The 25,667-nt window shown below is 42.2% G+C and overlaps 1 protein-coding gene and 1 long non-coding RNA gene across 2 annotated transcripts in view; one reads left to right on the forward strand and one right to left on the reverse strand.

Moving 5' to 3' along the window:
* On the reverse strand, positions 1 to 4,725 carry EVX1 (even-skipped homeobox 1). Its single transcript, XM_066585723.1, has 3 exons — positions 4,135 to 4,725; positions 2,023 to 2,261; positions 1 to 1,614 (listed from the first exon to the last, which is right to left on the reverse strand). The coding sequence occupies exons 1-3, from the start codon at positions 4,523 to 4,525 to the stop codon at positions 1,093 to 1,095; spliced, it is 1,152 nt and encodes a 383-aa protein (XP_066441820.1). The 5' UTR covers positions 4,526 to 4,725; the 3' UTR covers positions 1 to 1,092.
* LOC136587186 (uncharacterized) overlaps positions 4,513 to 25,667 on the forward strand; it is a 26,554-nt gene continuing 5,399 nt past the window's right edge. The window contains exons 1-2 of the long non-coding RNA XR_010787432.1: positions 4,513 to 4,839; positions 5,193 to 5,286. This is a non-coding gene — a long non-coding RNA (uncharacterized lncRNA). The remainder of the gene's footprint in view (positions 4,840 to 5,192; positions 5,287 to 25,667) is intronic.

A 25,667-nucleotide genomic window follows, 5' to 3' on the forward strand; every position in this document is an offset into this window, starting at 1 on the left:
GATTCTTTTATTGCGATTTGTAACAGATTAATGTAACAATGTTTCATGATGTTGTTCTTATTAATATTATTTCATTATTTTGAACTTGTCAAAATCATCTTCAAAAAAGACATTAATTGCAATGAAATATCCAACCCGGTTCTGAAAAATATTTCCAATAAAGCCTAACAGTAGACTGAAATCCAGGTAGACATTTTCAATGCAGCCTACATGTGCAACCAAAGCAAATATAAATAACGATAAACAAAAGACATGTAAACTAAAAAAAATCCCTGAAAATCAAGTATGGAAAAGCAAATAAATCAAAAAAATAAAACAAAAAAACACAAGCCATGAAAATGAAGCTTTGTCCACAGCTTATTAGATAGAAAGTCCTCGTAGTATTCTGCACTCATTTGCAGAGAGGTGGCTGCAGTCTGTAGAGATCTGGCTACCTAATCCTTTCCCTATGCGGCTTGTTAAGATCTGGCAGAAGGTTTGCACGTTGAGGAAATTATTATACATTCAGAAAATTCGCCCTTACATATACATCACTTGATAATTTAATCAGTGTGTGCACTTTTCAGCAGCTGAGGATAAACCATTGGCATTCCCACTCAGACTTAACCAAAGCTCAGTGTCCGGTTCTACCAAAAATACAAAAAATCTATAAAAGTGATAAGGAAATATATAGACTGTGACATTTCCAAAGAAACACTCCTCCACAATAAAGTGTGTGGTTTGTATGCACTGCAGAAGGTGATTGCTATAATACTGTGAGCTGCTGCAAAGAAAACATTTCACTTCAGACATTTGGAATGAAAATGATTGCAAATGACCTTTTGTTCTGTGTTAACATAGCATTCAAGTATTCCAGACTGGTAATCCTAATCTACATACGTCCTCCATGTTGTCACTGACAAAGGTTGTGACAATGCCTAAAAATGGTCATCCTGTATAGTCCTTTCTCTTCTAGGATAATAGTTTTTTTTCATAGAGAGGAAACCTGATGCCCTGATAAGTTCAGTAATGTCACCTCCTGAATAGGTGCATTTTAAGACATGAATAGGAAGTAGCTGAGGAAGGAGTATGTGCAAGAGAAGGCATCAGTTTTTATCTGGTCAGTGGTACTTCTTCTCTCTGGTCTAATGGAATGGAGGATTTACTCAGAACTGATGGGGTGAAAGTGAGAAAAGAATCTGATCTTGAAGACGACGAGCAGTTAAAGTCAGATGCTGTAGACCTTTGTGTCAGCCCATTAGAAGTGGAGTGGCATGCCAAGCAGGAACAGGGGGTGCCACCAGCAGTAAGTCCATGTGCAGGGGTGGCATAAATAGAAGGATGCCGAAATGCACATAACAGTTCTGGCCTTGGGTAAGGATGAGAGAGGACTCTGAAGGTGTCCAGCGGTCTCAGTGGGGAGCTAAAGGGGGTGGCAGCTGAAGCTGTAGTGGTACCAATACCCATGTGAGAGTAGTAAGGAAGAGGTAGGTGAGATGGAAAAGGATAAGGTAGATTGCCAGTGGCTGCTGCATGGCTCATCATGTAAGTATAAAATGCTGGATCTGCAGGGTGTGGCCAGGTCATTGCCAGACGTTGACGTTTATCCTTCATCCTTCTGTTCTGGAACCAAACCTGAAAATAGAAGAATAGCCACATTTAATGTAAAAGAAACATTGCAAGTATTTAGACTTAGCAAATCATTATCTAATATGACAAAAGCTTTGTGCACCTATTCAAAGCGAAACAAAGGTCATGTTGAAGATAAGTGACCTATAAATGTTGTGTTGAGAATAAATGCAGCATTAAACCCATTGAAAACCGAAAAATTAAAAAACACCATATCTTCAGATTCATAAAACTGGAGACAAATAATAGAAAGTAGTAATATTATTCTGAACTTCTGAAAGAACCCTACATTCAGCCTAAAATGGCTGTTTACAGATAACAATAGATGATAAACTGTAGGAATTGTGCTCTGGAATATACTCAAGCCCTTTATCTGTATGTCAGTGATGTCATTACTATAACAACTCCATATACCTTGATAGTGGTCTCTGGCAGGTTAAGAGCTGCAGCCAGTTCACATCTCCTGGGCCTGGACACATAGTTCTCCCTGTAGAACTCCTTCTCCAGACGTGCAATCTGCTCCCTGGTAAAAGCTGTTCTGTATCTGCGCATCTGGTCCCCAGAACAGGACAAGGAGCTTTGAGATCCACCACTTGCCTTTGATGAATCGCTTCCATTCACAGGACTGCCACCCATGGCCTCAGAACAGTGACCTGCACACACAAGTCAAACACAGGACATTATGTTACAGTCACTGCCACCCCTCTGTCTGTTTATCCAGCACCTTAATGGAATCACAACATGAAGAGCCAAGTCATCCAAATGCAAGTGCAAATGTAAACAGATGGCATATATAGTGCCCAGGTATTATGGCACTACATGTACAGCTGCATGCAATGAACAGAAATAATAAAAACAAAATAGACGTATAAAGTCATGTCAGAACTGACATGACTATCTGGTAGCCAAACTGGCAATGGAAATATAGCTTGTGCCTGCAGATTGCTAGACAATGACAGGTCTATCCGTCACACCGATCTCTGAGTACAACCACTGACCATTATTGGTTGTAACCCCTAAATTAGCGTGCATGTTCCAATTTCACAGCCCAGCCGGCCGTAGTCTATGTGCTTGCTAATAAATTAACGATAATGGAAAATAACATGGATCTCTTGTAATGAGAAGTGATGTGCATTATATTGGACAATCGGCATAGTAAAGATAATCGAGAAAGAGTAATGCTGGTGATGGTTAAAAATGTTAATATTAGTAACATTGTCGGAAAAATATAAGCAAGCTTATTAATATTATGATGATGTTTCTTATTAATAATAGCAGTAAAATCAGTAGTAACAGATCTGAGCTTAGACTATAGCATTGATTTCATTGGGTACAACATAGAATGTAGGGATTTAAATATGGTAGTGGTTGACAGAATAGACTCAGCTTATATGATAACACAGAGAAGATGTTTCCAATTGTACTTTTCTCAGCCTGTTTGCTAGAAGTCAACGATTGAATTCTTCTTCGAGTTACATATTAATACATTATAAGTAGTTTATTACTGTAAAGGTATCAATACCCCGTATTAATATGTGTCCTATAATAGCTGGTGATAGAAATGTATTATCTATCTATCTATCTATCTATCTATCTATCTATCATCTCCTGCAGTGCAAAAGGTTTACTTGCTCTTCTCAACAGACATGCATAGGAAGATCTCTGAATCTTCGCCTTTCAAATGCATCCTGGGCTTTTGTCAATAACACCAAAGTTTTTATTTAACATCCCAAAAACGATTTCCTTGCTGGCGCCGGCTACTAGTGAAAGTGAGAAGATGAGTGGAGTCTGTGAAGGACATGTAAAGTATTACAGCAGCCTGGAGCCCCCAGCTCTCATCTCATTGTCTTTATGGTCACCTATAGACAATGTCCCAGACAAGCTTCCTCTGCACAATCTTTGATCTTGAGTCCAAAGAAAGGTGTTAAGCTCCCTAGAGAGACCATTGAGTGTGATACGAGCCAGGTCCCTGAGTGCTACATATTATTTCATAAACTACACAGCAATGAATGATAGCAGAGCAGCATAACATCAGGCAATAGTAAAATGGATGACTATGACATGAAAAATGATAGTGGGTGCAAGCAAGTCAAACAATTACACTGGAGTGACAGCCACTGCACGAAATGTAAATGATACACATTGATATATAGTAAAAAGAAATACGTAATAAGTCAATATATATAAAAAGGTAAATTCAGATACAACTATGCTGTAAATATTTAAACTGTGGAAAGAATCGACATAGAACTGTTAAAATATGATTATCTATCTATCTATCTATCTATCTATCAGCACTGGACTGTAAAAATGTACAATTTGATAGATAGATAGATAGATAGATAGATAGATAGATAGATAGATAGATAGATAGATAGATATAATAGATAGATAGATATGAGATAGATAGATAGATAGATAGATAGATCGCTTGAGTCAGATGCAGTCTACGGTATACAAGCAAGGTAAGCTTGATGCAGCATGCTGTGCCAGCCTTAAGCTTTGCCCGGGCATTCACGATGGTACCTTTGCTGTGCTGGTAGTCTGAGCTGGCAGAGGTGCAGTCCGGGGTGCAGCTCACTTCAATCTCCTCGTAAAAATCTGACTCTGTGTCCGAGCTGCTGTGATGCCCCTTGGCTGATAGGAGATCCGGATGGGGTGAGGGGTGTAGCAGCGCTGCAGATGACCTGCTGTCTGGATCGGTCCCTGATACCACCTCCACCTCCTCCTCTGCCCTCTGCCTGGATGCCACCAAGGGGCCAGATCTAGGGCTCAAGCAGCTTCTTGAAATCATTTTCTCCTGCGGCTCCTGAATGGGGCTTCCCACTGTGTCCGACAAATTAGACATTCTCTTGCCAACTAGAGTGCCAAGTTGTCCTCCCTCCAGGAACATGACCATGTCCTTTCTGGCTTCCATGGTGTGTGTGAGTGTGAGCCAGGCAGGACTAGATAGAGAGATACAGATGATGACCCTGTGCTGCCTGCACTCTCCTGTGCTGGACTGGCTCTGGGAGGGATCACCATTGCCCTCTTCTTCTAAGCTGTCATCCTTAATGGTGCAATCGTCATTACAGAACCTCTGCTGACGCCACTCATTGATTGCTGCTGCTGCTGCCGGATAAATAGAACGTCCGCCACCTACAAGATGAAAGAGAAGCCCGAGCTAATGCTTTATGGACTGACTGATGAACAGGAGGATGCACAAAGTGTGAACACACATCTGCATCTGGAGTAAACAGCAGCACTCTCCTCTGCCTAGTGCTCCGCAGGGATCAGTAATAGCCCTCACCAGCTCCCGCACCCGCTAATTAAGCTTTTACTTTATTTTGTCTTTGTTGCATAATTCATCAGAGGATTCATAACTTTCCCATTTTTTCTATTTTACTTCTAAGTTGAAGAACTGTTGTGAAATCCATTCACTCATCATTCATAATTCACCGCAGCCACACTAGTGCGACTTTATCACAACTTTTGTGTTTTTTTTTTCTATAGTAGAAATATTTGGGGGAACTTTTTCGTATTCTTCACTGAAATTTCTCCAACTCTACATTTTTAAAACTCATGATCTTGTCTTTTTCTTACAGATACCTGGCATACTGGATTGGATCAATATGGTAGTTTTATCTCTACAAAACCATTCTCTGTCGCTTCTGTCACAGGCTCTGCAGCACAGCTCAGGTAAAAATCATATTTATGATGTGTATTATGTAGATTGTACTATTGCACCCCTTGTAGCACTAGGGAAACTGTATGCATTCACTTTGCATTCGGTTAATTTTATATATATATATATATATATATATATATATATATATATACACACACACACACACAAATAACAGAAATCAAAGTGAATGGACAAAAGAGGACTCTGTATCAAATCAATATTTGCGTTGTAAATAGGATTAATTCTTCTAGATACACTTGCACACAGTTTTTGAAGCAACTCGGCAGGGAGGTTTTTCCATACACCTTGGAGAACTAACCACAGATCTTCTGTGGATGCAGGTTGCTCAAATCCTTCTGTCTTATCATGTAATCCCAGACAGACTCGATGATGTTGAGACCATGGCTCTGTGGGGGCCATATCATCACCCCCAGGACGGCTTGTTCCTCTTTAAGCGGAAGATAGTGGTTCATGACATTGGCTGCTTGTTTAGGGTCGCTATCCTGCTGTAGAATGAATTTCGAGATCAAAATCTCAGCAGCATCTTTGTCTACACCTGACTAGAACCTTTGAGCAGTATTGTATATATATATATATATATATATATATATATATATATATATATATATATATATATATATGTATATATATATATATATATATATATATATATACACACACATATATATATATATAGTTACAAAGGAAAGTCAACCCTGTAAACATCTCTTTATAGTAGTATTGTATATTAAACTATTATTAAAAATACCATAAGGACTCATTTCATTATGTCCCATATTTTACATTGCAAATGCAGGGTTGACATAGTAAAGCTGTGGGTTTAATGTCAGTGCCCTTTTTGTAGTTTTCCTTTTATAGACTTTCCAAGTGTATTTAGATTTCCATCATAAAGAGGAGGCAAGTGGTTCACACAAATCACTAGCAACATAAGAACAGAAATATGAATGCTGCTTTTCCCCAGGGGACCAAGTTATGTATTTTAACCACCTCCAGCTCTGCCATATGGGGAATGGGAAAGATTTAGTTTGGGAGCTTCTATCATGCAAAATAATGATAACAGTGCTGACAGTAGAGAAGGACAGCATGGGATGAAACGAAATTTAAATGAAACATGCAGTAAACAGGACATGCACAGGATCAGTGACTCCACATGTAAATGAGTCAGTATATGGAATTCACAGACATGATTTTTACTGTAGCACATACAGTTACAAAATAAGACTTTTCTTTACATACAGTGCATTTTCACTGTTATAGTCATTGTAGCACCTTATTGAAAGAAGACTGGGTGTCTGGTCATACTCAACAGACTCTTGGCTCCTTTCTCTGTAGCCATTCATGGACAATAAGCAGGTAATGCCTTGTTGTGGGTTGTATTGTATCAATTTAAAGCCGTATTCATTGTATGCACTCCTCAGTGGATCATAGACATATGTTATATAGACACAGATATTGTAAATGATGCTCTGTCACACAGCAGCTGCTGGCTTTATGAATGCAATGCATGGCTGCTTTTAACCTCCTGGGTGCCAGTTCAGTATGTTGCTGACTCAGCTGGCAATCAGGGGTTAAGACGTGGCTTATCAGTAATATACGGTTTATAAACAGTATTAATAGCTAATAATGAATTCTGTTTTACAGGTCCTGTTTTTAAGGTTAATGCTTTACTCCATCGTTTTAATTATTTTGTTAGTCCCATGGCAATAATTAAGTCATTTCATTGGCATTCTGTAGTACTTTCTATGTGATATCCTTGCTGTAGAAATGTAAGCTTATCTATTCAGCCTGTGCTCATTTTTATGCTTTTAATGGCCATTTCCCCTTTAGTCCATTAAGGTTTAGCAAAACAATGGAGTTTTTTTTGGACATGATAATGACCACATGAGAGAGACAGAGCTGCACTAATTACCATGAGACAATGGTGACAGGTGACAGGTTATTGGCTTCTGACCTCATAGTGAAAGCATAGGAAGATAGTGTTTGCACTGAGCGCATTAGTGAATATTTCATTAAAATTGATAGAAGTGTTTTAATTGCAGGAATTATTTAGCAGAAATTTTGCTTTATGACGTACAGGTTATTCTGATATTACACACTCACAGATTATTATTATTATTATTAAACCCAACATCGGTCCTACCCATTACACAGTCAAATTAAAGTAATCTGTTAAAGAACGACTGAGGAATAAGGATTTTTATAGCTGGTGTTATTTTATATACATTGTATTTACTTTTCATAAACTTTATTTATTTACTATCTTTATTTTATATAATCCCGGACAATTACGACAATTTCGGCTGTTTTAATATGTTGTAAATGTAGCAATTGAGAATTGTTATATTAGTTGAATGCAATTGCTTTTTCTTATATTAACTGATAGTCAAATTATCATGGAGAGTGGAGACCTCCACCATAATTATTTCCCGAATAGCCTTTATGGCAAGATAGGGGATTACTGTAGGTGTAATTTTCCTTTAATGCACGTCTACATGTTTTATTATTGCAAGTCGTAAAAGTTTTGGAATGCAAAGTTCAGGAAATAAAATCTGCATAAAGTGAATACGAATAAGACGATAAAGAAACTACACTACATGGTTTGCTATTTTCCAGGTAGAATTAAAATTGTCATAGGATACTATATCTGTGTCTACCTACTACCCACATGACACATTCATGTGAAGAGAGTGAATGATCCGGTACAACCAAATGACAGCAGAACTACACAACATACGGTAGATAGCCTCATAAAATCTTAAAAAGAAACTCTCCATTAACTGTCCATATCGAAAAGTCAGCGCCTGATTTTCTCCTTTCTAACCACAGGGCAATGTGGCTACCAGTATATAGTAATCACAAATCATCAAGCAGTAAAATAAGCAGTAAAATAATGACTCTACAGTAAACAAACATAGCCAAGGAAACTAGCATATAAGAATATTACAATTATACACCTAAATTTAGAGACAATCTATAATCATTGTACAGAAGGTTGCAACATATATAATTAGACTGCAGCCTCCTGACATTGACGTGGGCATGCCAAGTGTTGAGAATGTAGCAGTGAAAAGCAAAACGGAAGACCTTTATTGTGAGTCTTATATTAATTACAATATAAGTAGGTTGTTATCAGGGTATGTTTAGCTTATGTCCATTGCTTCTGGAAATGTAATGTGGAAAGTAGGATCAATTTATTGTATTAGGGCTATAACAGAGTTCTATACATAGGAGAATACTAGGGTAGCAAATCATTAAGGGACCTTTCACACTAGACCGAATTAGTCCACGTGGACATTTTTCGTGTCACAATGTGATCCCCATGGTGCTTGAATTCCATACCTGTTAAAATCCAAATGTCTTTACTTAAAAGCGCAAGATTAAATTTCGCAGTGGAAAAGCTTTCTGCTGCAGAATTAAGGGAGTCTTGTGGAATTGTTGTTGCGGATTTCTAACATACAGGTGATCTAATTTCTCAATTACGGTCTGCATAAAAAAGTGCAATAATTGTGCAAGTTGTCCCGTACAATACATTCAGCAGTTAAAAAACGTAACAAAATCTGCACTAATTGAAAAAAAAAAACATCTGCACTGCTTCCTGTGGAAATTCCGTCCTGTGTGAAAGAGACCTTTTCGCAAGGGATGCAATATTCCACAGCAGTGTTGCGGAATATGCTGACCCTGAATTCCACATCCAAATCCACATTGTTAACTGCAGATTTTGATGCAGAATTACCATCAGAATTTAGTTATTTTTTATTTCCGCACATTAGCAGTGTGGGTTTTGGTGCTGAATATTCAGCATGAGCGCATATTCCGTAACGCTGTTCCTATATGAAAGATTCCTTAGGAAGTGTCCAGGTGTTATGCAATGAAAAGTTCTTCAACTTTGTGCTATATACTTTGTATTTGAATTTATCACAATTTTCAAGATCTCTGTTAACTGTCAGTGAACGAAAACATTCTTGCTACATCCAGAGGTGAAAACCCATACAGATCCAGCCCTGAGAGTTTGCTACAATTGTATCCTGCCTAGACAATACTCTGTGAGCTAAATTCAGTGCAATAAAATCTCCAGTTCTCATAGCTTGCTAGGTTGTATAGGTGCACAGTAGGTGAAAGTATCATCCTGGAGACAAGATTGTTCAGCTTACAATGGACTGCACAGAATGGAAATAATTTTAGCAAACTCTGGAATATTTTTATAGAACTGGGTAGTACTGTTGTCTTGCATCGCTAGAGTCCTGGGTTCAAATCCCACCAAGGACAACATTGGGATGAAGTTTATATGTTCTCCCTGCATTTGCTTGGGTTTCCTACATGTGGTCCGGCCTCCTTCCACACTCTAAAAACATACAAATAGCTGAATTAAAAAAAACAAACGTGAGCCCCAGTGGGGACAGAAACCATACTGTCAAAGGGTTATAAAGCTCTGCATAATATGTACCATATATATAGATATATATCTATGTATATATATCTATAGATATATCTATCTATCTCTCTCTCTCTCTCTCTCTCTCTCTCTCTCTCTCTCTCTCTATATATATATATATATATATATATATATAAAAAAAGGTGTGGTTATTGTTATTCAAAAATGTATTAGCTCGGGTGTAGCAAAATATGTATTTTTTAAAATTTCAACGCTTCTGCCTGTAGGTGAGCAAGATCTAGATTTTTGCTATTGAGTACTGTGAATTTCATCATTGCCACATAATGACCATGTTGAGGATTTGACAGTCCGTGTCATGTATCAAAGTACGCGCTCTTTTATGTAATGTATCAATATTGTTTTTTAAACCTCATTCACTAGCACTGCAAAAATCTGCAGTGATTGCACTGCATGTGAGGTTAGTCCTGCATTTTAAGGGACTTAGCCACTAGATGTAAACAAGAAGATTTCCATTCTCTAACACAATCTTGAAAATGATGAGGAATGGAAACTAAGCTTTATACTGAAATGTTGCATAACTTTCCTTAGACTGGATTCATACATTAAGTCACGTTTTAGTGCTGTTTTCATAGTGTTTTCTGTGGTTGATGTTAAAGCATTGGTGAGATGTTTGCTGGTAGTCAATAGGAAATTATAAAGCTGTCCACACACAATGGGGCAGATTTACTAATGACTGTGTGCCAGAAGTTTGGCTTAAATGTACCATAAAACTGAGACACATGCAATGCACCATATTTATTATCTCTATCAGTTATTTATGCGCATTACTACATACTTTTTAATTGTGTCTAGAAAAGGTGACGTGGCTTTGTCAAGTCAAAAACTGAACCCCATGTATTAGTGGCATGTGCCAGATTACTATGGCACGTGAACAGGAAGTCCTGATATATAGATTTGTCTTATTGAGGATATGCAACCTATTTTAAAACCTTATGCTCAAGTAAATGTTTGGATTTTAAACCTTGTTGAGACTGGAGGAACTCTTGTTCATATGTCCTGTATACTTACCCAGTAAGTATACAGCAGTATTGAAGCTGATCTGGGTCAGCTTCTATCTGCCCTGGGCACTGGCATCTGTATTCCCTTGCTTTTCACATCCTGGAGGGTGAACTGACTTTGTTTATGGTTAATCTTTGCCATATTTTTGGCCCAAAAGGCTCATCTAAAGTATAAGACTAAAGAAATTACAAAAAGAAGGCAAAAGAGTTTAAATATATCACACAGAATGCACCTAGGGGATAAATTAGGTGCATCTTCTGAGAGCCTTGCATAAGTTTACTGTTAGGTTGTGCTTCTGGGACTTGTAGTACTCTGGGTTCCAGGAGCACACCTCCACAGGTGAGGGATAATTTGCCTGCTGGGTGTGGTTAGCTCAGTTCAGCCAATCACTAGCGTCTGGATGTGTATATATATACTCCTGCCCCTCTGCAAGAGGAAGCTGGTATCTCCTCTGTCTGGTGTTTGTCAGTGTGGTTGGTTTGTGTATGTGTCATGTCAGCTTGCAGCTTGCTATGTGTGTAGTGTCTGGTCAACTTGCTGGGTGTTTTGTGTCCTTTGCTGCCTGTTTTGTGTCTTGCTAGAGTAGGGACTGCAAGACATGAAGAGCCTTGATTGTGGCCTTGCAGCTTAAGTTCATTGGCCAATGTACAAACTAATCCTTGCTTTTATATTCAGCTTTACCATCTTGCTTTAGTGTGCGAGGTTGTGTGCTAAGTGTGTTTGTGCATTAGGTTTGTCCGTACTTGTTCTGGTTCTGTGTGCCACCTATTTTGGGAGAGCCAGGGCTGAGGTTCCAGCATGGGGCTGCCTTTATTGAGGCGATTGCTCTGCTTGTTAGGTAGGATCTCGCCATCTTCCCTTCAGCACAGGGTCAGTTTCCTCTTCTGTGTTTTGTATGCCTGTTCTGTCATTTTCCTCAGTCTGTCGGTATGTCAGTTGTTCCAATTCCCTAACCTGTGTCCTTTGGTCACGTTCATGGGGGCCAGTGCTTATTTGCCCACACGAACGTAACATTTACATTGTCTATTAGGGACCTCTCACATGGGATGGAATTGTATGCAAGTTGCAGTGCAGATGCGGATTTTGTTGCATTTTTAACTGAGGAACGTCTTACAGAATTTCTTGAGTCTTTTTCCAAAAACTTTAATTGTGGAATTACATCTCCTGCATGTTAGAAATCCGCTACTACAATTCTGCTATTGGCGGATTTTGATGTTGAATCAAAAATGGCTTAAAACCTGCCTGCAATTCTGCATCAAAATCTGCAGTTAGACCTGCAGATTTTGGTGTGGAAATCCACAGCTGCGGATTTGGCTGCGTCGTGCGTCGTAATTCCATCCCTTCCATGTGGAAGGTCCCTAAGACAGCGCACATAAATCTGCCCTACTGTGAAGGTGCTTGTCTTTCTCTTGAATTTCCGAGCCTGGTGGTGCTTTTTATTAAATGTAATATGCTATAAGGTTGGCATTTTTATTCTCCACCAAAAACCTCAGTTTGAGATAAAACAGCACCAACAAATTCCACAATGTTACCTGAGCCTGGAAGCAACTTCTTATCAATACTTTATGGAACAAACACACAAAAAACTGTGAAGGAGGCCTTATATACTAATAACAAAAATAAATGGGACGGCGCCTTGATGTGAAAGTTATGTGCGAATCTTAAATAGAGAGAGTAAAATGGGACTTACCGGCGCTCAGAGGGGTTCTTGCAAGAAATACAATCAGTGGTCACCTCAGGGTCCTGGTAGGCTAAGCTATACTGCAGTATTCTTGTATAGAGAGCAGCAAGAGAAAGTGCGCTCAAATGCAAAGAAGTGGGCGCAAAGTGAGCATTAATGAGTAAAAGTAAAAAATCCTCTGCGCTCAAAAATCTTGGACTAGTGGTGCTCCTAAGGCTTATTCATATAGGGTTAATATAGCAACATATAAAAAAAAAGCATAGATACAAGACGCAACGCATTTCGGCACGTGATATAGAGCCTTTCTCAAGGCTTGAGAAAGTCGCAATGTCACGTGCCGAAATGCGTTGCATCTTGTATCTATGCTTTTTTTTATATGTTGCTATATTAACCCTTTCCAATCCACTGTCTGACGTCTGAAGACATTCTGATTGAAGGCTGTACAGCTCCGATATTGGAAGATGTCCGGCAGGGTATTCTTACTGTAGATTACTGGCTGCTCTGTTGTCTCATTATATAATAAGATAATAGTTTCATAAAACTAGAAAATCTCTAAGGCCACTTCCAGACGGGGGTATTTTAGCTCAGTGTTTGGTCCATGTTAAGCGGACCACAATATGCGGCTAATGTAAATCGATTTATCTATTCCCATGGCCGTTTTTTTCACAGCTGTTTATTTATTTTACTGCAGCTATTTTTTCTGTATTTGCCTCCATATTGTGATTATTTTGTATTGGGTAAATATATGAATCAGTATTTGTCCGGTTGAAAACAAAATATATGAAGGCAAATATAAATCAAATACTTGTACGGCTGTATGGATCCATATTACAAACGTGTTACATTACACTCCTCTGAAACTGCCCAAAAATGTAGAGCTTAGAATAGCTGATTGTAGTGTTATTTAACAGGCTTACTAACTAATCACTAATTTATCCTATATATGTGTCCAGTTCTGAGAATTGCTCCCTTAGACGACCGTACTTGCATGCATATTTTCTCGCACAAAATTTGCCCATGCAATACGCAGACAATAGAGCCCATTAATATCAATGGGTTAATTCTTGTTAACGTTTTTCTGTGGTCGTTTTTCGTGTGTACATAAAAAAATTTTCGTGCGTATTCGTGCACCATAAAAGGCATCTCCGTGCTCAAATTGCAAAGAGATGTGTTAAACACTGCGCAAAACTGCAGGGAAAATAATCTGGATCTAATAAGGCTAAATAGCGATTTAAATCAGGGCAGGGGCGTCTTGCACACGCATATGAACTGGCCCTGTGTGCGCTAAAAGTACAATACTATGCGCAAATATGTGCACAAATCACAGTCATTCACTGCGCTAAAGCGTGTATAATCGCACATACAGTCGTCTGAAATCACCCTTACTGCTCCTTTGAAGTATACCTATATTAATGGTCCTAAATACAATCTTCATAAGGGCTCCTTCAGATGACGTGATTTAGTCCCGTTATGCGGCCATGATAATCACAGCCACATAACAGGACAAGGTAAAACCACTGATTTCAATGATTTCATTGTCATTAGTGGTATTCTTATCCGTTAATAGTACGGGCAAGCAAAGATGGGGCAGGACCTATCTTCACGCTTTTTTTTTCAAACTCGCGTGGAATAGCGTCAACTTTGAAAACTATTCATGCGCAACTATGCTCCGTAGTTGAGCATATGCCCCTGTGTTTCTGGCTGGGTTCCCAATCATCGCTTGTATTTGGCTAGTGTTTTCACATTGGAGCTAAGACACAACTGTCGGACTTTTGTTGCACTTTTTGAACCAGTCTGGCATCCATATAGTCGGACCCAGAAAAGATGCATAAAATGTTTTCACATCCAGCATCCTCAATTGATGGACCGGATGCCTTTAACTGACCCACAGCAAACTATAGAATCAGTCCTGCCATCAGTTTTCCTCTGGAGTTTCACTACAATGCCACAGGGGAAAAAAAGGCGGATGGCTGGGTACATGGGAACCCGGCCAAACTGGGATAAATTCCTAATAGACAGTATGGACTGCCCAGTGTGGGAGATATCTGCTGCTTATGAAATATAGATAGGGAGGAGGATCCCAGGCCGTAACTTCTTGGCTCTGGTATGCAGTACAGAGGCATCTGCCGCAAAGCAAATACTCCTCTGTGATCCCATAGATAATACACAAACCAGCACAGTAATCTCCGTAGGTACATTGGCATTCCAGCTGATGGCAATTGGTCCCATCAGTCAAGCAATGTTTCATTACTGATTCATTTTTTTCCTTTCATACAGTCAACTTTATGATTGTAGAGCGCAGATAGTGATCTCAGAATAGATCTTACTATGTAGAATAGGATGTTTCATTTTGCTTCCATATGTAATGGAGCCATAACAGTAATGCCGCATGTATTTTCCAAAAATATTGGCAAATCTTGGTGGATCCCATTGACTTTAGTGGGATCTGTCAATGTTCTGGCATTTTTAGCAGTACGAATCACTCTGCAGACTGTACTTCCTGTGCCATCAAAAATGCAGTAAAAGGGTATACCAGAAAAGGGGTGTAATGACAAAATTTGAGAAGCAATGGGAACATGGTTAAACTCTTCAAAATTGGCATCACCTGGTTTAATAGGCTGTAGTCCCATGTTAGCAAAGGAAAATCCTGTGGCGTTTGTGGATAATATTGTTTATTATGTGATAAAACAGATCAATGGACAACAATTGTTCTATGAATGACCGATTCTTGACTCCACATTGGAGACATTGATTTGAAATATTTCTATGATACATTACACCGGCCAACAAAAAAAAATATTTTGGAATGCTTCCTTAACTTCATGAGTTAATTCTTACTATTTTGGGGTGAGAAAAACAAAAATGACAAAGAAAATTTTTTATTAGCTCTAGTTTCTGTGATACAATAGGTGGAAGTATGTTAGTTTAATGGATTAAAAGAAAATGATACATTTTAATTACATATGCTAATAACATTGAACGTGCATTTGAATTTTTTTTTCATGACGGTTACATTCTAAGAGTTCTAAATTGATGGAAGAATTCCTGGCAGGTGGTTTGGAGTGAAGAGAATCATGTGGTGGCTTTATGAGATCGTTTTCTTTTGACTTGCCTTTTGTAAGTGAGTTCCGGAGCATCCCTACAAACAGACCAGCAGTAATCCGCAAGCATTGCTTCATTCCAACGGCCCTGATATCTTTGTTCCACTACAGAAATATCCCGGTGGAATCTGTCTCTGTGTTCATCACTGACAGCTCCACAACTAGGAGGAAAAAAGTCAAGGTGGGAGTGGAGAAAATGGACTGTAAGGGACATGTTGCGTCCAAGTTGCTGGTATTTTTCCAGAAGTACTGTCACTAACTGAGTGTAGTTATCATCTCTTTTGTTGCCTAAGAATCCATGAATAACTCCCTTTAAGGTTTGCCAAGCTTCCTTTTCTTTTCCCTCCAACACTTAGTCCTTTACAAGTTGTCTAATTTGTGGCCCAACAAAAAGACCTTCCTTAACCTTTGCATCACTCAATCTAGGAAATTTGTCTCTTAAGTACTTAAATGCCTGTCCTTCCTGGTTCATACCTTTGACAACATTTTAAATTAAAAACACCTTACGTGAAGGGGCGGAAGAAGAACATCTTTTGGGTCCAACGACATTTTTCTTGGTAGAGTCAAGATTAGTTGCAGGCCAGTCCACTTAAATGTAATTTGATTTCCTGTCCCTACTGTCCCACATACATAAAAAGCAACAGTATTTAGTGTACCCCAGATGCATTCAAGAGTACAGAGATGACTTTTAGATCACCACAGATTTACCACTTGTGTTCAGTGTATTTGATTGAGTCGAGGAGGGCTGCCATGTTTGCATAAGTCTCCTTCATGTAAACTGCATGACCAACAGGAATAGAAGGAAGACGGTTGCCGTTGTGAAGTAATACAGCTTTCAAACTAAGCTTGGAGGAGTCTATGAAGCCTCCATTCAGTTGGATCATGGTTCAAATTCAAACATTTCCCAAGCCCTTAACGTCGCAGCAAACAACCAGATTGTTTTTCTTTTCAATAGAAGGAAGCAGATCCCTCTGATGTTCTCTGTACTGTGAGACCCTGACATCACGTTGGAGAAGATTCCATTGCTGTAGTCTTGACCCTAGAAGTTCCGCCTTTTATGTTGACAAGTCAAGGTCTCGAATGAGATCACTCAATTCCGTTTGACTCAGTCTGTGCGGTGTATCATCTTTTACCTCAAAGTCAGGGTCATGGGATGTGGAAGGCTTGTTAGGTTCTTCTTTTTCCACACTTTCTTCATTTTCTACTTCAAGTTCATAATGTTGGGGTGGAGTAGGAACCGAAAAACTGAATGTGGAATAGGTCGAATAGCAGATGGAAGATTAGGGTATTGAACTGTTATTTTCTTCACTGACAATCCTGCCTTTATAAGCGGAGTCAAGCAGAAATAGCGTCATCTGTATGGTTTGTAGGTTCCTGCCAAACCATAGGCGCAGCAAAAGCCATAGATCGTTTTTTTATTGCTCAGCCATTCTTGTAGTTTAGCTGAACAAGAATTGCAACATATATGTGGAGCCCACGACTTATCCTGGTCCCCTACCTTCATACCAAAATAATGATGACAGGCAGTCTTCACAAGAGGCGTCAGATTGCGTTTCTGTGACGAAAATGTTATTTCACTACAAATGTAACAAAAATTATTTACTAAATTTACACATTTTTGTGGCATTTTGATAGAGCAAATTTTACACTTCAAAACCAGAAATTCTGGAAAAAAAAGAAAAACAGAAACAATATGAAACTCAGTCATAGCCACATTTATTATGTTTATAGGCTATAAACATATGGAGAACATCGTGCTATGTCAGTGGAGAGGTGTGACAGCAACCCTCCAAAAACATTCCCACAAAATAAAAATGTAACCTCTAATAAATGACATGTCACTGTATCTCCAAAGCAAGAGCTAATCGGTCATTTTTATAGTGATTTTTGAATTCAGCAGATGGAAATACGTAAGAATATGCTAATTTTGAGCCTGAAACAAAATCATCGTTGGGCAGTGATAAATGATGATTCAGCTCTACAGATATTGCACAGAGTGGGGAATTTGTAGAGAATAGACCCCATTGTTTTCAATTGGTTCTTTCATATTTGCGTATTTTGTGTGAGCATTTCGCACCCGCAAAAAATGCAGCATGCACCAGCTTTGTGCGCACCAAAGGTCCCCATATAAGTTTATGGGGAGTGCACAAATGCATGCGTGATTAGCAAGGGGATGTGCAATACACTTTGCAATTCTGTAGGAAAAATAACACATCTGGAATTCATAAGGCTAAAAAGCCATTTAAATCGGGACATGCTTGTGTCCCGGGCGCAAATGAACACGCCCTGTGGGCACAAAAAGTACAGTAAAATACTCCAATTCCACTGCAAAAAAACCTAATTCAGAACGCAAATGCATTGCGGTGAGGCATGCGCGACTGTGCATACACCCGTGTGAAGGAGCCCTTATAGTTGGGTTTGTGAACTGTATTTACATTGTAAAACTTAAAGGGGTTGTCCCGCGGCAGCAAGTGGGTCTATACACTTCTGTATGGCCATATTAATGCACTTTGTAATGTACATTGTGCATTAATTATGAGCCATACAGAAGTTATCAAAAGTTTTATACTTACCTGCTCCGTTGCTGGCGTCCTCGTCTCCATGGTGCCGACTAATTTTCGGCCTCCGATGGCCAAATTAGCCGCGCTTGCGCAGTCCGGGTCTTCTGCTGTCTTCAATGGGGCTGCTCGTGCAGAATGCCGGCTCCGTGTAGCTCCGCCCCGTCACGTGCCGATTCCAGCCAATCAGGAGGCTGGAATCGGCAATGGACCGCACAGAAGAGCTGCGGTCCACGGAGGGAGCAGACCCCGGCGGCCATCTTCAGCAGGTGAGTATGAAGACGCCGGACCGCCGGGATTCAGGTAAGCACTCTCCGGTTTGTTTTTTTAACCCCTGCATCGGGGTTGTCTCGCGCCGAACGGGGGGGGGGGGGGGGGGTTAAAAAAAAAAAAAAACGTTTCGGCGCGGGACAACCCCTTTAAGTTTTTGATTATAAAAAAGTGAAAAGGCAGCCAGAATCCTAGATAGAACCTTCGAATGCAACTATGAATAGAGTCTAATCACCTAATAAAAAATTATTAGGATGCCTTTAATGTTATTTACAAAACTACCTTTACAAGTAAAAACTCTGTAGCATTTAAAATATAAGGCTTCTTTCACACGAGCGCATATTGGCCTGCCTTTAAACGATGTAAAAGCACCCGGACGCCAATATAGCGCCGGCGTTTTTACGTCAGGCCCAAAACATAGTCCTGGAACTATCTTTTCGGCCGGAATATGTCTGCCGCTGCATAGGAGCATCTGTAGGTGCGAGGGAGTTTAGCAGCATGGCTGCTAAACTCCGTCCCTCTGCTCTCCTCCCCCCCCCCCCCCCCAGTGCAGGCTCACCCCTCGTCCCCTCCCCGCTCGTTCTGTACAATAGAAGGGGGCAGAGCTAAGCACCGGCCCATCCTGCTTCCTCCCATTGACGGCTATGGACAATGGGGCGGGGCTAAGCTACCACCCTCTCCCCGTCCCTTATCCATAGCTATCAATGGGAGGGGGTACGGCAGCCTGGTGCTTAGCTCTGCCCCTGTCCCGCCTCCTCCCTTCGCAAAGAACAAGCAGGGAGGAGACGAGAGGTGAGCCTGCGATGGGGAGGGAGGGGAAATGGGCGACGGCATGGTGAGCTCAGTGCATATGCACCGGATCCCATGCCATGTGAACGGGCGCACCAACGTTAGATTTGTGCGCCTGTTCACGAGCTTCTACGCCTCAGATGGAAGCGTATGTTGGTCGGCCGTGAAAACGCTGGCGAATTTGAGCTCGTGTGAAAGAAGCCTAAGTCATGTGGTGGGGATAAGAAAAAAGATCTCCTTCATATGGTGGGGGTATTCTCTGCAATGAATCTGCAGCGTTTTTGAAAACTGCTGCACTTTCTAAATTTGCAGCATATGTATTCTTGCTGCAGAAATGCGCTATGGAATTCAACCCTTGGAATACTAGGGTTAAATTCCGCAGCTGATCCTCATGTAAAAATGCAGTCATAGCCGCACAATTTAGGGTGGATTTACACGGGCGTATTTGCGTGCGCAAAATTTGTGTACGTAATACACAGAGAATAGAGGCTGTTGATTTCAATGAATTCGCTCACATTCCACTGCTTCAAAGCATGTTCTGCAAAAGAAGGATAAAACAGGTCTTCCCTTTTTCTGTGCGTACGAAATGCACATGCAAAACAGGCAGATAAGACTGAAGGCATTAATAATAATAATCTTTATTTGTATAGCGCCAACTTATTCCGCAGCGCTTGGCATTGAAATCAAGTTGTATTTTCTGTGATTTGTGCACGCAAATACTCGCACAAACACGGCCATGTAAAAAACACCGGCATCATTCACGAACTGGGTGGGATTTATCTGGTGATTTGTTACTCAAAAATGCCAGAGAATTGGGGAAACAGTCTAAAAGATAAAACTGTCTTAGTTGCTCACAACAACCAATCACGGCGCAGCTCTCATTTTGTATTCTGCTCTAGTAAAATGAAAGCTGAGCTCTGATTGGTTGCTGTGGGCAACAGTTCTTCTTTTAGGGCAGACTTACACAGGCATCTTTGCGCACGCAAAATCAGCATGCAATGCGCAGAGAATAGAATCCATTGTTTTTTATGGGTTCATTCTCACTTTCGCTTTCTCACATGCAGAACAGACCCGCAGCATGCTCCATTTTGGTGCACTTTTGCACACCTAAGACTCCATAGAAGTCTATGGGGGGTGCAGAAATACACACACAATGCCCATGTAAGGGCTCCTACCCAGTTGCGTTTTTTTAACGTGAATGTCAATGGGACTTTCTAATGTTAAAAACGCATCGCAAGTTTGTAGAACATGACGCAATTTATTTCCCGTTGCGGAAATCCACATTTGAGCATTGACAGGCAGAAAGCTATTAGGTTCAATAGAACCTAAAAGCAGCGGAATTCACACGTGGTAGAAATCTATTCATGGACATTCACCCTTAGGGCTTATTCTCATGAGTGTATGCGGGCCGGCGTTTTCATGGCTTGCAGATATACTCTACTATCTGATGCATTAGATTCCAATGCATCAAATCATATAGGCATATTTCTGTGGCGTAAAAGCACCCGGCTGGCGCCTTTACTCCGGGCAGGGAGCTATCTTGACTCCTATGGGAGCCAATGACTGCGGCCGGAGAAGGGAGGTGGGAGGGAGTTTAGCAGTATGACTGCTAAACTCCCTCCCGCTTCTCTTCTCCTCTCCGCTTCTTGGCGCTGTTTGTAATGGGAGGGGAGACACAGGAGCAGGGTGGAGCTAAGTTCCGCTCCGCCCACTCCCATTGCTAGCTGCGGACAATGGGTGGGGAGGGGTGGGAGTTTAGCTCAGTCCCCTCCTGCCCCCTCCAATTGCAAACAGCCGGAGGGGAGAAGAGAGGAGGTGAGCCAGCGAGGGGGAGACAACTTAGCAGAGTTAAAGGGGTTGTCCCGCGCCGAAACGGGTTTTTTTTTTTTTCAACCCCCCCCCCGTTCGGCGCGAGACAACCCCGATGCAGGGACTTTAAAAAAGAACAGCACAGCGCTTACCTGAATCCCCGCGCTCCGGTGACTTCTATACTTACCGGTTGAAGATGGCCACCGGGGTCTTCTCCCTCCGTGGACTGCAGCTCTTCTGTGCGGTCCATTGCCGATTCCAGCCTCCTGATTGGCTGGAATCGGCACGTGACGGGGCGGAGCTACACGGAGCTACACGGAGCCCCATAGAGAACAGCAGAAGACCCGGACTGCGCAAGCGCGTCTAATTTGGCCATTAGACAGCGAAAATTAGACGGCAACCATGGAGACGAGGATGCCAGCAACGGAGCAGGTAAGTGAAAAACTTTTTATAACTTCTGTATGGCTCATAATTAATGCACAATGTACATTACAAAGTGCATTAATATGGCCATACAGAAGTGTATAGACCCACTTGCTGCCGGGGGACAACCCCTTTAAGCTGCCTTCCCCCACCCAACGGCATATACGCCGAGCCCGTGCAGCATATATTGGTCGGCCATGAAAACGCCGCTGATATACGCTTGTGTGAATGAGCACTTAATGTGCAATTTTGCGGGGAATTGAAAACACCAGGGACTGATTAGGCTGAACAGCCTTTTAAATCCCAGCGTGGGTGTGTCCCGTGCGATGTGAACAGTTTCTGTCAGTGCAGAAAATACACAAAAATGTGCAGATAAGCACACGGTAGCGAATCATTCACTGTGCAAAAAGTCGTGCTATAGCGTGCATTTTTACACCTCTGCCTGTGTGAGTCCACTCTTAGGGCGCCCACCCACTGGCGTTTTTTTTTCCTTTGCGTTTTGCGTTTTTTCTCAAGAGCAATTAGTTTTGAATGTGTTCCTGTCCACTGGCGGTTTTTTTTTCGGTCCGTTGCGTTTTTTAACATAGGAACTGTCAGTTGCATACGTGTCCTTATTTTTCTCGTAATGCACCCATGAATGTCAATGGAAATGGCGCGAAAACGCTGCGTTTTTCACGCACGGAAATCGCAAACGCCAGTGGGTGGGCGCCCTTAGGGTGCCCACCCACTAGCGTTTTTTTTCACTGCGAAATTCGCAGGTTTTTTTTTTCTGCAGGGGGTCTATGGGACTTGTAATGTAAAAATCGCGATCGCGCAAAATCGCGATTTACCGCAATATCGCGATTTTGCGCGATCGCGATTTTAGCTTTGCATGTCCCATAGCCCAAAGACCCCTGCAGAAAAAAAAAAACCGCTGCGAATTTCGCAGTAAAAAAAACGCTAGTGGGTGGGCACCATTTAGGGTGCCCACCCACTGGCGTTTTTTTCACTGCGAAATTCGCAGGTTTTTTTTTTCTGCAGGGGGTCTATGGGACTTGTCATGTAAAAATCGCGATCGCGCAAAATCGCGATTTACCGCGATATCGCGATTTTGCGCGATTTTAGCTTTGCATGTCCCATAGCCCAAAGACCCCTGCAGAAAAAAAAAACGCTGCGAATTTCGCAATAAAAAAACGCTAGTGGGTGGGCACCCTTAGTCAGTTTGATAAATCTGCCCATGTATGTGAAGGAAGTCTAAGGGCTCATGTCCACGGGCAAAATATGATTTAAGATCCGCAGCGGATCTCCCGCATGCGGATCCGCACCCCATAGGGATGCATTGACCACCCGCGGGTAGATAAATACCCGCGGATCGTCAATAAAAGGGATTTTAAAAAAAATGGAGCATGGAAAAATCTGGACCATGCTCCATTTTCGTGCGGGTCTCCCGCGGGGACGGCTCCCGCGGGCTTCTATTGAAGCCTATGGAAGCCGTCCGGATCCGCGGGAGACCTAAAATAGGAATTTAAAGTATTTACCATCCGTAGCGGACCGGGAAGGTCTCCTCTTCCTCACGGCCGCATCTTCCTTGCTTCGGCTCGGCGGATGTGCCCGGCGCATGCGCGCGGCACGTCGACGACGTGCCGGCGACGTGCCGCCGGCGTCAGGAATTCATCCGCCGGCCGAAAATGAAGATCCGGCCGTGAGGAACAGCTGACTTTCCCCGCCCGCGCCGGATAGGTAAATGCTTTTAAATTGCTATTTTCGGCGCTCATGTCCGCGGGGCAGGAGGGACCCGCTGCAGATTCTCCATGGAGAATCTGCAGCGGATCTTATTTTCCCCGTGGACATGAGGCCTAAGGCCATTCTCACACAGGATGGAGATACTGCGGAATTTACTCTGGTGGAATCGCAGCAGACACCCTGCAGCGCTCACTGTACAAGCCATGTGGAGGGGATTTAAAGAATCGGCTTCACATAGTGCAGAAAATCTGCTGCATGTTTAAAAAATTGCCTGTGTGTCGGAAAGGCTATTTAGCATAATAGGCTGTAGATGTCTCTTCTTCATGGAAGTGCACAGTGCGTTGCGCATGTTCTTGCATTTCTCACACACATTTGCGCACCTCCCATAGACAGCTGTGGCGTCCTTGGTGCACAAATATGCAGGAAAATAGAGCAGGTCCTGGTTTTTTGCGCTCAAGAGAAATGCACATGCAAGTAAAGGAAATGAGTAAGAACACATTGAAATCACCTGTGCTGTGACTTAAAAGGCTATGTAGCCTAATTAGTTAGAGATATGTTCCTTTTCCCGCAATTACACGGGTATTGGGTGCTCCCCCTATGGGGCCTTTGGTGCACAAATGTGCACTGGAATAGAATATGTACCTTTTTTTCCGTGCGAAAGTGAGAATGAGCCCATTGAAATCAATGGGCTCTATTCTCTGCATATTGCACCCGCAAAAATATCTGTGGGAAGCCACCCTAAGGGCCCATTCAGGGGCGTACCAAAAGGCTCAGGGGCCCGGGTGCAAAAGTTCAGCTTGGGCCCCCCCCCCCCCCCCCTGGCCCTTTTTCTCCCTCCCCCCGAACCTATACCTGAGGGCCAATGTCCACATGCGGATTTTATTTATAAAATCTGCGCGTGGCACCTGCACGAGAGATCCGTGTGTCTTGCTGCCCATAGGGATGCATTAGCATCGGTAGGGCAGCTAAAAGCATGCAGATGGGATTCCTTCCCGGCGTGCAGGTTACACGTACAGGAAGAAATCGCAGCATGCTCCTTTTTCCTGCGGATTTGCCACACGGACAACTCCCGCGGCTTCTATTGAGGCCTATGGAAGCCGTTCGTATCCGCGGCACAGCCGCAGCTGTTTTTGTGCTTTGCCGCGGATACGCGGGAGAGCAGGAGATTTTTTTAATACATTGGTGCACATGCACGCGGCACGCTGCCAGCGTGCCAAGCACGTCCGCCGACCGGAAGAAAGAAGATCCGACCTGCACAGAGGGGAGCCCCGCAGCGTCCGGAGAGGTGAGTATAATGTATTTTACCTCTCCACGTCTGCGGGCATGTACGGATTTCACTGCAGGATTCAGCGCCGCGCATGCAAGTAGGCATGAGGCCTGAGAGAGATGGAAAGATACATAGATGGATAGATATGAGAGAGACTCATAGATAGATAGATAGATAGATAGATAGATAGATAGATAGATAGATAGATAGATAGATAGATAGATAGATATGAGATAGATAGATATGAGATAGATAGATAGATAGATAGATATGAGATAGATAGACATGAGATAGATAGATAGATAGATATGAGATAGATAGATAGATAGATATGAGATAGATAGATAGAAAGATAGATAGATAAATAGACCAGGCAAGATAGATAGACAGACACATAGAAAGACATACAGACAGGCAGACAAGCAGATGGATAGATAGATACATACCCGGTGCCAGGACTACTTCTCTGGTGAGGAGAGCAGCTGTGTCAGCAGGAGGGAAGGAGCAGGGAGATGGCATCATCATACCTGGTCCACTCGATGCCGTGCTGTGCTGTGCCCTTGAGCCGTGAGTCTGTATCTCTGTCCTCTCTGCTCCTTCCCCCATCCCCCCTCCTCTTCCCCTGTCCTCTCTCCAAGTTCTTCCTCCTCCCTTCTCCTACTGTCGTCTCTGGCTCATGCTGTCGGTCGGACCGCACTAAGCACGCGGCCGCCAACAGTGCAGTGCGAAGTGAAAGTGTATGGTGGAGGGCGACCCCGGCACCCCCTGCTGGTACGCCTATGGGCCCATTTAGACTGGACGAATGTTGGGAAAACGATGCCTGACACTCGTCCCCGCACATACTCGCTCTCGTGCTGCCGCACAGGAGCTAGTATCGTTAGCTCTCAGCGGGAAGGCTGCAGGAGAGTTGTCTCCTCGTGCTCCCCCCGCCCCTCTCCATTGACTTAACACAGCAGCCATTCAGTACTGAACGGCTGCTATTTGCACTGAACGATGAGCAATCAGCTCATCGTCCATCGTTTATGCTACATAAATGTAGTGTGAAACGAAGTGTAAATAGCAGCCATTCAGCACTGAACGGCTGCTGTGTTAAGTCAATGGAGAGGGCTGGGTGAGAGTGAGGAGTTAAATCTCCTCCAGCCGCCCCACTGTGAGCCAGTGATACTAGCTCAGGTGCAGCAGCATGAGAGCAAGCATGTGCTGGGGCGAGAAATGGACAAGAAATGGTTTGGAATTGGATGCATGTTCGAGTCTGGTGTAATGTCACGACTTCAGTGTCAAACCCTGTAATGTGCATGT

Source organism: Eleutherodactylus coqui, chromosome 12 (genome assembly GCF_035609145.1).
Source record: "Eleutherodactylus coqui strain aEleCoq1 chromosome 12, aEleCoq1.hap1, whole genome shotgun sequence".
Lineage (NCBI taxonomy): Eukaryota > Metazoa > Chordata > Amphibia > Anura > Eleutherodactylidae > Eleutherodactylus > Eleutherodactylus coqui.